At 42.9% G+C, this 14,074-nt stretch overlaps 2 protein-coding genes across 22 annotated transcripts in view; both read left to right on the top strand.

The window, feature by feature from the left end:
* USP54 (ubiquitin specific peptidase 54) overlaps nt 1-1,907 on the top strand; it is a 99,387-nt gene extending 97,480 nt beyond the window's left edge. For 9 of the 10 annotated variants that reach the window (XM_085065525.1, XM_085065524.1, XM_085065526.1 and 6 more), the window contains one exon: nt 488-1,907. In XM_085065525.1, coding sequence (XP_084921651.1) covers nt 488-1,146 — 659 coding nt within the window. In that variant the 3' untranslated portion in view covers nt 1,147-1,907. The remainder of the gene's footprint in view (nt 1-487) is intronic. The other variant, XM_085065532.1, reaches the window with a different exon arrangement.
* Nucleotides 1,908-11,750: 9,843 nt separating this feature from the next.
* Nucleotides 11,751-14,074, top strand: part of PPP3CB (protein phosphatase 3 catalytic subunit beta) — a 48,022-nt gene continuing 45,698 nt past the window's right edge. For 4 of the 12 annotated variants that reach the window (XR_014853228.1, XR_014853227.1, XM_085065514.1 and 1 more), the window contains exon 1: nt 11,752-12,129. Coding sequence is in view for 8 of the 12 variants with exons in the window: in XM_085065514.1 (XP_084921640.1) it covers nt 12,060-12,129 (70 nt within the window). In the remaining 4 variants the exon portion in view is untranslated. Of the gene's footprint in view, nt 12,130-14,074 lie in introns of all 12 variants that reach the window. The other 8 variants (XR_014853226.1, XM_085065515.1, XM_085065510.1 and 5 more) reach the window with 7 other exon arrangements.

The following is a 14,074-nucleotide window of genomic DNA, read 5'->3' as shown; positions in this document are numbered from 1 at the left end:
TTGTTATGGCTTTATATAAAATCATATTAATATTTTTGTATTACTTACTTTAATCTAAAAGGTGCTCCACCACCTTGTTGCCATGTATGAGAGTAATTCTTCAAGTGACTCATTCCCACAAATCACACATGTGCCAGTAGAAATAACTAATTCCTGCATGAGAATTATTTTCCCTGTGACAGCATCAAAACCAGTTTGATCTATCAGCCTTGAAATACTTAGTTGGGCTCCTCTGTGATGATACAAGGGGCTAGTAAAGAATTCTGAAATCTGTGACAGCAGCTGCACTAGGATAAAGAGAGGAAATGCAGTGAGGAAAGTGAATGCTGGAAAAGGTACAGCTAGCTTTTTTTCAGAATTGCATGTCAACCGGTAGCTGGATGTACTAGTGATTTCATTGTTCTTCTGTCACCTGCTGGAAAGTTGAGAGAAGATGAAACAACAATTATAACTAAGCAAACCTTTTCTTTTTTTTAACTTGTTTCAGGAGATCAGAAGAACAACATCCAGAAACTTCTGGTTGTGCCTGACAGGGGTGAAGCTTTCCAAGGTAAAGACTACCCAGGTGTGGCACTGAGCTATGGGAGTCTCCCTTGTGTACCCAAAGGCACCCTCTCCCAGGGGCAAAAGCCTCTTGTTAATTTGCATATAGGAAGTGGAGCATCAAGTGTCTCTGGCCGTTTGCCGAACACAAGTTACCCTGCTGGGCAAACAGCCACGTTACCAGATAAGCGAACAGTGCTCTGGGGGAAACAGGCTGGCCAGCCAGGCAAGAGTTTACAAGAAGGCTTCCTCCAGCAGCCCTCACAACATCAAATGCATGAATCTCACGCCATCGGTTGCAGACTACCAGCCAGCACAGACTACAGCACTTTAAGAATACCACGTGAGCCTTCTTGGGATCCCGGTGCTGCTCAAGGTTGCCCTGTGCCCCCCTCTTGCATTAAGGCCCCGGGTCCAAGGAGAGTCGATATGCCTCCAGAAGAAGACTGGCGACAAAACAGCTACACCCCTCAGCCTGGCAGAAGGCGAATGCTGCCAATGCATGTGATGGATGGGACTTTTTCTTCTGCTTCTGAGGCACACAGAAATATGCTGGCTCGAGCAGCAGCAGCTACTGGCACCATGCACAATAATGGCTGGTGAGATCCCGTCCACTCCATGTACCCCCCTACACTGCCCTGTGGACTGTGGTTGTTGCCAGAGCGTGGATTGCATGGAGACAAGAAACTCTTTCAATCAGTATCTGTGCCAGTTTTGTCTTAAAATGTAGCTATACAGTATGTGAAAACTAATTGCACTGTATTTTGTTTCTGACACTACTGAACTGCTGTCTGGATGGGGAATCTTAGCTATTCTAGTCCTGGCCTCTCCTAGCAAACAAGCACTATAGGAATGGTAATTGACTTACGGGTAAGTTCAGAAGTGTGCACATGTTTTGAAGGAAGATGGCAACTAACAAAAGGACATTTTTAAGGACTCTTTTTCATGAAATGTAGCTTTGGTAAATTCTTCACATAAAGAAACCAATCCTTTTCTTTTCTTCTTCCTCTTTCCTGTTCCTTCATAGGGAAAAAAAAAACTGACCCACCTACCAGGTTCCAGTAAATCTGCACTTGGCAGGTGGCAGTTAGTAAAACAAACTCAGCTTTCAATGTTCTGAGATCTCATGTAGAGATCACAGCTGTAGTTGCTGCAGAGGAAGTGTCAGGGAGACACTGTTCGTCAGTAAACCCCAATTTTCCCCACTTCTTTAAGACAAACTAACAATGCTTCAAACAGAAAAGACTGTTAATGCTGCACGCTTAACTACACCAATGTAAACACAGAATAAGTTTAACTATTTTAGTGTCAAACATACTTGCTTTTGTAAGTATTTTTCAAATAAATCTATGAAAATAGTTCTATTTACCTGTCTGCGTTTGAGCTTTATTTTCTGTTTTGCTTTACTCATCATTTGGCTGTAAACTTCTGATTAATTTTCTCACACGTGAACAAACATGAGTAAGTTGTTTATTCTAGTTCATCAACAAAGCTTATGTAATAAAGACTTAGATTGGAAGACATGCCTAATTTTGACTCTGGACTTAATGTGTTTCATTACTACTCAGCACTTAAATTTCTCCTCATAATGGACAGTAATTATGTGTACTTCAAAAAGTATTTTGAGACCGACTTGTTTCAAGGAAGACTGCTACATTTATGCAAGATGGTAGTGCATGCAGGTATACAGAAAAATCACTAGTAATGATTGGTGTGGTGAGAAGGGTCATTTTAATCACACTTGCACTCCTGCTCCTACAGATGCTTTCAGGTGTGGTGGTTATGAGATGTTCAAAAGCATGGAGGGTTCTGTTCTGTGCTTGTCCTGGTACATGGTTCTGTTGGGAGCGGGGCTGGAGCTGTGGTGGTGCCAGTGCTGGTGGAAGGGCTGCCCTGCCCTGCCCTGCCCTGCCCTGCCCTGCCTAGCCCCTGCTCTGCCCTGCCACATGCAGTGTTCCTCACAACCTGCACTCAAGGGGCTTCACTCTCATTTCATGGTTTGCACCTCAAGGCTTGATGGAATCCATCAGTGGTTGCTGTTTAGCCTGAGATCAAATCTCATTCATTTCAGTTAGTGTAATTTGTCAGCTTCTTGTTTCTAAATAATTGCTATTGTTTCTGTTATTGTTGCGGTCTCTTGTAACTACATTTTACGTGTGGGATTGTGTTTCACACTTACTTGTACCTAAATGCCCCACTAGGCAGTGGTTACCAGAACAAAACACTGTTCTCCCACCCCTCTGTTGCAAAAAAAAACCCTTCACGACTTCTTGACTTTTTCACATAATGGTTTTGCCAACTTCATAATATGAAACTTTTAACTGTACTAATTTTCTAAATATAAACAAATGGAGTTTATATTTTACTTGAAACAACTGCTTGATTCAGGTTTCCCAACAGATACAGAATTGTTAGTTGCTCATGCCACAGCCACTTTTTGATACCTTCACCAGCTTTTTGATACCTTCAGCAGTTGGTCAAAGCTGCAGTAGGCTCAGGATGGAAATGAGGACATGGATAAGTATTTGACACTCTGCTTGACTACAACTGTAAAAAATTCAGGTTGCAGACTGAGACTTAATAGTCTTGATTACCAAAAAAAATAAGGTGCCAAATTAAAGAACAAAGTCATCTCTTCAAAAATCAATATAAAGTATGGAACTTGCAACTGAAGACAACATGCTTGCTTAGCTTTATTATGTCTTAGCAATCAGGAAAGAACATAAGTATACTTGTATTCTGCAGAAAAATTCTGAGTTGATGCAATTTATTTAAATAATCAGTGGTAACCAGGTGGGTTTTTTAAAGCAAACTGTTGTGTTTGTTCCATTATAGGTCTAGCTACCAAGTTTCAAAACTCTTTTAAATGTCCTTTGAATATCCATTGCTTTCTTTGAAGTTAACCAGAGGAAAAGCTGGGTCCATAGCAAGCAGTATATTAGTACATCTGAAGAGAAACAAACTGAAGTACATTCAGCAATATGTTGAACATGGGAGAAAATGTGAGACTGGAAAAATACCATTACTTCATCTACAGCTTGTGCCTGCAAATTTTAGTAAGGTCAGTAAGATAATATTTACTTTGTAATTCATTTGACTAATTTGTCTTCTCAGTGATATTTGTACCACACAAAAATCAATTCTGTAGTAGTTTAATAGCTTGTTAAAGTTCACTGTTGCCTATAGGAAGGGTAAGGAGGGAGTTCCCACAAGAATTCAGTAGCTATTTAGAATTCTTAAGAGTTTACAGTTTGTAAGCTTTGCAAAGCTTTTTGCAATATAACCTTTTCCTTGTCCCTGGCTGAAGAGTATGTTACTGGATGGAATTAAATGAAAAAAAAAAAATGCCATACACACTTAAATTCACCTTTTTAAAATAAATTAATATCAGTTCTCCTAAAAATAAAATTGTTACTCCCTATATTTTTATAGACTCTCATTGTGTTTGTGATATGCATTTTGATCTAACTGTGTAGGGAGCAAAAAAAGTCAATAAGAAAATGGAAAGTAGTTTAGTGTCCTAGCAGTAGAAGAATTACGTAAGTATGATCCTTCTGTGCATGGAAGAGGAACTACCTAGCACAGTTCCTTCTCTAGAAGGCAACCAAGTTTGTACCCACTGTTTGTGGAAGTCATATTCAGATTTGCTGAGCAGCAGATGTGCTCCAGTGGAGCATGTGCTGGAGCATGCAGCACTTCAGAGTTATCCAAAATGTGCTGTGGCTCTAGAGAAGGGAAGTGCCTGTTTCTTTTTAAACAAAGGCTACTGCACCCACATTAAAATGGGGGGATTAGGGAAGAGGGAAGGAACTGTCTTTCTGATATTTTCCCCAATTGCTAACATTGCTGGAATGGACTTATCAGTGATGGTTGGGCAGGACATAGAAAGTACAGGCAGGACTCCAGAATACTGGAATTCATGCATGTTTTGCATCTAATGTCACATAGGGAGAGGGACATGGCAGAGGTGTAGGGAGAAGGAAAGGAAGAGAAAGAGGGTGGATTGGAATAGGAAGGAACAGATGGATTGGTGAAAAAGGTAAAATGAAGGAAAATGCGTGCATATCTTCACTCAGATACGTCTCTTTTCAAGGAACACCCAGGAATGGGTCTAAATTTTCCTTCTTTCAGTGGATAGATTCCTCTACAGAGATGGGCCTCTGCACCAGTGGGGTGCTGCAGCTTTTGAGAAGGAAAGATGCCTGCTGGAGAGAGTAGGCAATATTCTTTGTAGCAGTCTTTAGTTATGTTCCTGCCATGGTAAATGAAACTATGCAGAAGCACTTTCATACTGCTGCTATATGTATAAATAGACATTGGACAAACAGTGGAGGTGAAGTTAGTGTTAATGCCAGCTTGGGCAAAGAAAAAAACGTGCTTGGGATTTACAAACACGTCACTGAAGTTAGCTGTGTTCTGGAGTTTTCTACCACTGTGTTTTTTCCTGTTCATTGCTGTGGCTGGTAAAAAGCAAAAGTGTAATATCTCCATCCATCTGTGCTTGCTACCCCTAGCATTTTATCACTGTAGTACAGAATCTTTTCAAGTCTAGTTAGATATCTGTAATGCTTTTTTAAGGCTAATTCTTCACCATTACTATTGCTGATGGAATTACCTTAAAGTTTCAGAAAATTATTTAGAAAAAGCATGTTAGATCAATTATCTTCTAATTCTCTTGCTATTTGCATAATTCTTCTAGTTCATTGTGCATTTTATATAATTTCTTAAATTCTTGAAAACCAAAACAGTATAACTTGGAAATGTGTTTAAGATTTCTTTTTAATTAAAGGAAAAATACTAAGACCAGCCACTTCAGTACCAGTCACTTCAGAACACTGATGTTTTCACCAGCATGTTTTTGGAAGCAGATGCAAATGGAAGAGTTCTGCTGAAGAAACACAAACTTTCTTATTGGCCTCAATAGAATTGTTTTAATATTAATTCTTGAGGGAATAAATACTGAATATACTCATGAATAAGAAGGTCAAATGTCTGTTTGTGAACTAATTTACCTTAGGTTTGAGGAAGGAGGATTATCTTAAGTTTTGGCTGGCCCAGTCCCAGATGATTCACCAGTGAATCACAGGCTTGAGAAGTTTTATGTGTGTATATATCATTAATCAAAATAATTCTAAATGTGAACACATGAGAAAAGTGAGTACAATAAAGCTGTACTTCAGTAAGAACTGTAAGAATCGTTTCATACTGCTAAATTTTAGCTTCTTTACTACTCAGGCAAAAGGATTTTGATGGCAGTGTAGGGTTATCTATCATTCCAGGGTTTTATGCAAAATTTATTCCAGTTAGTTATTATATTACTGTCAATTGATGGAGCTCCAAGCATACAACTCTAGCTACTTACAAAAAAAATTAAAAAAAATTAACAAATCAAACTATTCACGATTGTGTTAAGTTGCTGAAAGCACATTAAAGCATGAGCATATTAACAGGCAGTATCTCTGTGAAGATTCAGACTGACTTTTTCAATATCTAAAATATGTCAATCAAATGGAAGTTAACATTATACTACAGTTAAGTCAGCTTATAAGTTTTTAGAAATCAGGTATGTATTTTAAAGTACATTGAAGAAGAAATAAGCAATTGTTCATGGCACTATGTATTAAGTGTTTCTAATAGGATGAAATAATGCATACATTTCTCTTTCTTTTTTTTTTTGTAATTCAGTTATTTACTCCAGATAGATTAAAAAAATCTCAGTTGATATTCAACAACCATTTCAGTGCTGTAGACTGGTTTTGAATAACTGCCCTTAGAGGCTTAAAAGAAACTATTTAATAAGGAAGAGGTAACAAGCCAGGTTTTTGACACCTTCCTCATCTGAAGAGAGGGAAGAAGGTATGTATGGGAGTCTTTGAGTGATCAGTAAGCTACTGATTTGAACATAGGATGTAATTCATGTGAAGAGTGGTACAGATGAGAAAATAAAATTGTAATGCCTTCTCATGGTGCATGTGGGGCGGAAGCCTACATCTCTCCAGTGGTTTCAGAATTGTCTATTTGCATATAAAGTTACTGGGGAAAAAATGTAGTGGAAGAGCTTTTAAATGTGTATGTGGGATTGTTTTGATACATCCTTTGAGATATCCTTGAGATATCATTTTCTGCATTCATTTTTCGTGACCTCAGGGTTGCCCAATTATGAAGGTCATTTTTTGTTCAACTCCTTCTTCAACCCTATCCAATCCCAGTGCAACAGTTAATTCTTATTACTACTTCATGGTGTTTGGTTTCAGGAGCTTGGGAAAAGGATGCCGAGGGGTAAGTTGAAAGCACAGTTGCAGTTTCACCATGTAGTAACAATGGCCAGATGAGTTTGTGAGAAAAGAGTCGTTGCATGAACTCTTCAGCAACTCAGTTGTCATATTTGCCTTTCGTGGGTTTGTTCCCCCCACACTTGCCTTTAAAATTGATTAATGGGATTCTCTGATCTGTAGGACATGATGTTCATGGATCAACAAAGTTTAAAAAAAAAGAGTAAAATGTATCACTGTTTCATAGTTCCTGTTACAGAGCAGTAAGTTTGGGTTTTGGTTTGTTTTTTTTTTTCAAGGTTCTATACGTGGACCTGCTTACCTTGAGTACCTTGTCAGTTAAGTCTCTTGCTTGTGGAGGTGCTGAGGAAACGAGAGAACACAAAGGAGGGCAGCAAAAAGCAGAGTGAACTCAATTTTTAGAGTGAGTAGAGGTGACTATTAATAGTCTATTAATATCATTAAGGTAGTAAGATAAATGAAGGGAGGGAATTGGTTGGTCTCAGATGGTAGGAGAGAGAGCAATCGCTTGAAGCTAAGGAAGGAAAAGTTTGAACTAGATAATAAGGGCAGGGGAAGGAATGCTTTAAGCAGAGTAAGTGATGTTTTGAGGAACCTAAGGAAGAGTTTGAGGTACTGTCACTCTAGAGCTGTGAAATTTATATCACAGATGTGGCTGGTAGGGTTTGGAATGTAAAAATCATCTAATATTCTGGAGTCAGGTTGGGTTACTTTAGCCTGTTTTTTACAGTTGTGGTGTGATGCAAATAATGCCTGTGGCCTTGACTAGCTTTTTTCACATTGTCTGTACTTCCTCAGCCTGTTCACAGAGGTTATCAGGCAATGAGGGACATGTGTGCAGGAAGGGAGTGGGACAGGATAGACTGTAATAGTAAAGTAGCTTGTCATTTTACACCAGCATCTGCCTAATAATTTTGTTTTGGTTTTTCTCTTTTTGAGTGCAGTTTCTCAGTCCTGGATGACTCTGGGAGCTGGACTATTGCAGTGGTAATGACTTTGTGATGCTGGTTTAAGACAATGCTTTCAACTTTTCTGAAAAATGCCTCTTGTGTTACAGATCATAAGATTTGTCATAAAATATCTGACTTGGGACAGGAGGAAAATCTTGTGGCCTCTTAAAAGAAAGCTTTTCAAGTATTCATACTGAAATTCAGTACAGCAATATGTCAAAATATATTTAAAGTAATATATGTCTTGGTTTGAGGCAGTCTTACAGTTTATACCAACCTCAGTACCATTTCTAGCATTTCAGAAAGGACAGCTTCAAACAGTCATTAGTGAGAGTCAATGAAATGGAACAACTTCTTAAAAGTTTTGTCTTCATCTTACTCTCCTGCTTATATCACATCTTCCCCTCTCAGACCTGGTTTATCTTTGCAAGATTTGTTCTGTGCATCTTTCTCCTGGGATCTGGAATATATCTCTCTCTCCTGTGAATCAATTTCTTTCTTAGTTTTCAAAAAGTTCTTGGGTAATTAGATGATTCTGGGGCATTGCATTGTGCCAGTTTTTAAGGTATGTCGCTTTTAGAGTCAGAAGAGACTATTCTGATCATCTATCTTCCTGCATGAGATGGCTGCAAAATTTCACATAAACATTTTTCCGAGTTCTGCCTGAACTCCAATAAACAATTGTCTGGGGCAATGATTAACTAAAATAAAGTTGCTACTATACCTTGCAGCCGTCCATCAGGTGAGGTGTCGGGAAAGTCGAGATTTTAACATAGCACCTTTTTGTTTAAACAAAAAGCTCTTGCAGTCAGGGCCATGCTTAGAGATGGAGCAGAGGGAAATCAGAGATCATCTGCATTTCAAATGGTCCCATTCCCCATGGTACAGAAGATGGACTGGTTTGATTATTCCATGTGCTTCTCATGCTGAACTTTTTCTCCATTATGAAAGCAGTTCAGTGCTAGCAGCTAGGTAATGGTTTGGAATATCCCCTCAGTATAGGAAATAACCAGGCTGGTTTTTCTTCTTTTTTTTTTTTTTTTTTCCTAGTTTGGTGTTGCAATGTATGTGGAATGGAATGGCCACTTGGTGGCAAAGCTGAACAGGAAGTAAAACGTGCTTTACTGCTTTTCAGATTTGTGCTTTTCAGATTTGTGGGCATTTGTGGGAAACTCACAGGATTATAAAGGCACACTGCCTTCTACCTGCAAGGCTGTATTTCTGTTTGTAGTTTTGTTCCTAAGTTCCTACAATCATAATGCTACTTGTGGTGGAAGATGTTTGATTCCTTGAACATGACCTGTATTCAAATCAATCATCTTTGCCTTCACCATGAGGTAAATTGGGGCAATGTGAATGTCCCTCTCAGAGTCTCTAGCAGATTTAGAGAAAGTACCACATGAAGAGCTTCAATGACAGGGTAAAGGGCTTAGGGGGAGAGGCAACTACATATTTCTGCCTAATGAAGATTATGATACTGTCTTAATGACAATGGCACATGCTTGGCATTTTCGTGAGGTAAGATAGACTATGTCAAAAAAAGGACAATAAAATGCCAAACTGTGCTAGCAGACTTCTTTTTCTAGCTGTTTTTATCAATGAAAATGGTAAAATAATGCTTCTAGGAGGTGTGATTTGTAGGGAGACATAATACCGTTTTTCATGTCAACCTGATGTATTGGGGGGAACAAACCCAGCAAGGTTTCATGCAATGAGCCTTTTCTTCAGGTCATGCCTGGATATAACTGGAAGTGTTTGAGCGTGCAGGGCACTAGGTATGCTGCCTAGAAGCTGATAATGTCTCCTTCTGGCACAGCATCATAACAAAATAATATTATACTGTGCTTTTTCCTCAATGAGCATTCTGACTGCGTCAGCCCCATTTACTTCACACCCCAGGGGACATGGCTGCAGGCTCCTGAGAGATGGGAGCAATTCAAGTAAGTAAGGCATGTAAGAACTGCACTTCAGGTGAAGTGGAGATTACTGACAACACCCAGGAAGGTCTCTGGCTCCCTGTGTGTTTGGAAATGTATGGACAAATGAATTTCTTTAGAATATGAGACTCTGCTGTTTCATGCTGTCATACATTAAAACTGCATTTTTTACTGGGCTTCTGTTGATTTTAAATATGAGACTGAATTCCTTCTCCCTGCTCCTTGTTTCAGCAGATCTGCTTTAAGCTAATGTTAAAATCAGTAAGAGTGACATTTATTTACTGCCCTTCCTGTCTTGTGCCCTCCCTGCATACTCTGAATGGATACACATCCTTGCTATTGAAGGAAATGAGCTTTTGTCCTATTTAAAAACCCTTTAAATTGATTGTACAATGACAGACATTTGCAGAACATGTGGTATAAAGTAGTAATTCCTGCTGCTGGAAAGCTTAACGATTAAATCCAAAATAGTCATCCAGGATTTTTTCCATGATACTCTAATGTGTCCCAGCTCACTTTTTGCATGCATGCACACATTTTATTCGTGGGCATGGAATTACTAGAGTTCTGTTTTTCCAAAACTTTGGTCTTGTAAGTGTACTAATAAATACCCCAAGGGTTTATCATTCTTATTCCCTTAAAATTTTAATTTTCTTCCTTGAGTCTTTTTCTGTGATGTTTCATTCAAAGTTTCTTGCTTGGACTGTCTTGGGTAAAGAACAAAAACAGCAAGGTTAACCCAAGCACTCGTGTAACTTGTCAACTTCAATGTCTTTTTGCTTAAGCCAAAGAGCTTTTCATGCTCAGCATGGCAGATCCTCACCTCAGGTGTCATCCTTTTCCTGTGGACCTGAAGGGGGCAAGAACCAAGACCTTGCTGGAAACTAGTACCTCTGAATGGCTTTTCTTTCTTAAATTCCTGGTTTATTGTGTGGAATAGATTGCACGGCTCAGTATGGATAATGCATAAGAGCTTCGTTCTTAGCCGGGATGCAAAGCAGCAACTCTTTTTGATAACCATATTTAATCAAATTCAGTATATATACACATGTTCAGATGTTTGCTAGATCTGGTTGGTGTGTTGGGTGATATTTAAGTGATGCAAAAATCGAAGATTCTTGGTTGGCTGATTATTGTTTGGGTTTATTTTGCTTTGTGTGCTTTGTGGGTTTTGTTTGGTTTAAACACATCTGTGATCTCAACTGCAGTGCCAGTCCTACAGCCAACCTACACTAGTACAACTGAGAAAACACTAAATCAGAGCAGAGAGGGTGAGGTTAACAGCTGCTCCAAAGGAGAGCAGGAACTACTTAGCTTTTTACATCAGCGAAATTCATTTAATATGCAGTAGTCAGGATGACCAGATTACCTTAGATTTAGCACAGTTGTACTAACCTTTTGGCCAAGGCAAAGCCGTTTTACGGCCTGCATCTGGTTGTACCTACTGCTCTGCCCAGCCTTGGCACGGTTGGTATAGAGCACAGGGGCTGTGAGGTGCTGCCCTGCCCAGCCCGGGCCGTCGTGCAGCGCCTTGGGGGTGTCGGGGATGAGGGGGCAGCTCCTGCTGCCCTGCCCAGGGCCATCCATGCTCTTTGGACTACTCTTGTTCAGCTTCAACGGGGGAGCAGAGAAGTTTGGCTGAATTATCTAGTACTGGGGCCTTGCCCCAAGCTGTGCCCAGGTTCTCTCGGGGGTGAACTTCTCTTTCCTCCTGCCTCACTTGCCAGGTGAGGCTCTGGGGCTCCTCGCTGGCGGGCACGGGCGTGGCTCCTCGCTCTGCGGCGGGTCCCGCAGGGCAGTGAGGGCTTCGCCACCCCACAAAATGGCTCCCCAGCTGTGCCGGCCCCCGGGCTGGCCCCACGGAGCTCTCCATGGTGGCCGCCGGCTCTCGCCCGCGCGGGGTCGCTGGGGGCCGGGCCGCCCGCCGCGCCGCCCCCTCAGCCCCGGCCTGACGCCCGCCCGTCCCGGGGCGGGGGCGCGCCGGACTCCTCGCCCGCCTCCCGCGACCGTCCGGGCCGCGCCGGGTCGCATTCCTCGCCCCGCCCCGGGTCGGGCGGGAGTGTCGCCGCGGTCCCGGTCGGGGCCGGGAGTTCCGCGCGCTCCCGCGGTGCCCGGCGGGCGGCGGCGCGGTGCATGCCGGGCCCGGGGCGGACCGTCCCCGCGCTGCGCCAGGAGCCGCGAGCCGCGCCCGCCGCCATGTTCCGCCGGGCCGCCGCCGCCCGGCGCCTGTAGCCGCCCCCGCCCGCCCCGCCGCGCCCCGCCAGCCGCCGGCGGAGGGGCGGACGAAGGCGCTGCCGCGCCCCGCAGCCGCCGCCGGAGCCCGGCGGCGCCCAGCGATGTCCGCCAAGGAGGGGAGCAAGGTGCTGCTGCTGACGCCCCACGCCACCAGCGAGCGCGCCGTCAAGGGTGAGCGACCCGCCGTCCCGCAGAAGGAACATGGCCGCGCGGCGCGGCGGGGCCGTGACCCCCGCCTGAGTGCCGGGGGCCGCCCGGGCGCCGAGAGGCGGCCCGGCCGTGGGGAGCGGTGCCCTCCGTGTGCGGGCTGGGCTGCCCTGCCCGCGGGCGGGGACGGGAGGCACCGTGCGGAGGCGTGGGATGTCCGCACGGGCGTGGGAGTAGCCGGGGTCGGCTCTGGAGGAGGGGGACACCGAGCGGGCCCGTGAGGGCGGCGGGGCCGCGGGTGGGAGCGATGCCCGGGGCCTGCGGGCCTGGCGCGTCCCGCCCGGATGCGCTGCCCGGAGCGTGTGCGGGGCTGGCCGGCGGCACCGCCTCAGCCCGGCCTCTCCGCGCCCCGGCTCTGCGGGGCTTTTCGGCTGTGTGCGCAGGAGAGAGCCCTGGAATTGCAGGCGCTGACAGCGCCGGGGAAGAGCGAGTGGGAAGGTGCTGCCGCCCGTTCTATTGGCTGCTGTTCCCAGGTTCCAGTTCTGATGGAGAAAATTCACCTTGATCTATTTCTTTGTGGCCTTCCTTGGTAATCTCGTGGGGAACCGTGAAAAGTCAAACCTTATACTTCCCAGGAGAAAAAGTAAAGCATTTTAAAGCAGATACGTCTGTTTAAAACTAGGATGCTCTAGCCACCAAAATGCTGTAAAATAGTAAGTTCTTTTCTCTGAACCCCATGAAGTGTGTCATTTTAGTTTCTGTGAGGAGCATAATCCTTTGCAACTAGAGCATCCTAAAATATACCTGTTAGACACAAATTGATGGTTAAGTGTATGGCATAGGCAGTGTTTCAAAGAATTCCTAGGTTACGTTTACTCAATTTGCACATCATTTTATTTTAATTCCAGTGGTTTTCGTATTGAACTGTCTTTGGTGGTGTCAGTGTGGACAATTGCTATGGCAGGCCTAGGCTGTTGGAAATCGTGGGTGTACCACAAGCAGACTGCTTTTAAGATTGACATTCCTAGGATCACAGGGTCTGACAGAGTTAGAAGGGGTGCAGATCTGGTTATTTAACTTTTTATGTAACGGGGGGCTTGAGAAAGAAAAAGAATGTATTTTTTTTCCGCAGGTGTTAATTAAATCCTTGAAATCCCATTGTGTATTTTGGACGTTGGCATGTTTTCTAGTAAACTAGAAAGCTTTACTCACAATAAGTTGTTACTCATTTTGAATTGCTTAACCTGTTGATTTGTTTGAACCAATTGCAAGTGTAAAAGTAGAAAATGTTAAAATCAGTCTTTTGGAAACTTGTACTCATCAGTGCTACTTTAATGTGTGGTGTTTGGACCTGCTGATTTTTTTTGCCTTTACTGCAATTTGCGGTAAGTTAAATTCTTCAAACAATGTAAAATAATTAATAGGAAGTGATCAGATACTTCAGAATGCAGTGGAAAACCTGCTAATTTCCAATCACTTAATAATTCAGCTTGTTAAATGTGACCTATGCATTTGGTTGTTTAAAATTGTAGTTAAGACTTGCTTCATTCTAGGCAGAATTACTGCCTGAGTTTGCAATATTTCCTTAAACCTGGATGTGTAGGATGCAGAACTATTGTAAAGGTAATCAGTCTTTGATGACTTCATTTGACATAATTACAAGCAGTTCATATAGCAGCATTTTTCTGTACCTTCTGTTGACCTGTCCTCTCCATTCCTATCATGCTGAATCACTGGCTTCTGGAGAGAGCCTGGCCAGCTGTGCCAAGCTGGCTGTGTTATTGATACAAAGGACAGGGAGGTTTGGTTCCGCCTCCCCCGTTAGGTGCAGTGCAGTTGGAAATATTTTTTTCAGACAGTTACCCCAGAACTGCAAGATTGCAGGTTATGTCAGTCCTAAGTGGGAGTATCTATGCAATTTGTTGAAACCTTGCTAAAATGTGACAACTGTGTCACATCCCTGTTCACA

Source organism: Lichenostomus cassidix, chromosome 6 (genome assembly GCF_008360975.1).
Source record: "Lichenostomus cassidix isolate B80296 chromosome 6, HeHo_3.0, whole genome shotgun sequence".
Taxonomy (NCBI): Eukaryota; Metazoa; Chordata; class Aves; order Passeriformes; family Meliphagidae; genus Lichenostomus; species Lichenostomus cassidix.
Note: the sequence above shows the minus strand (reverse complement) of the source record. Positions and strands in the feature narration are given on the sequence as shown.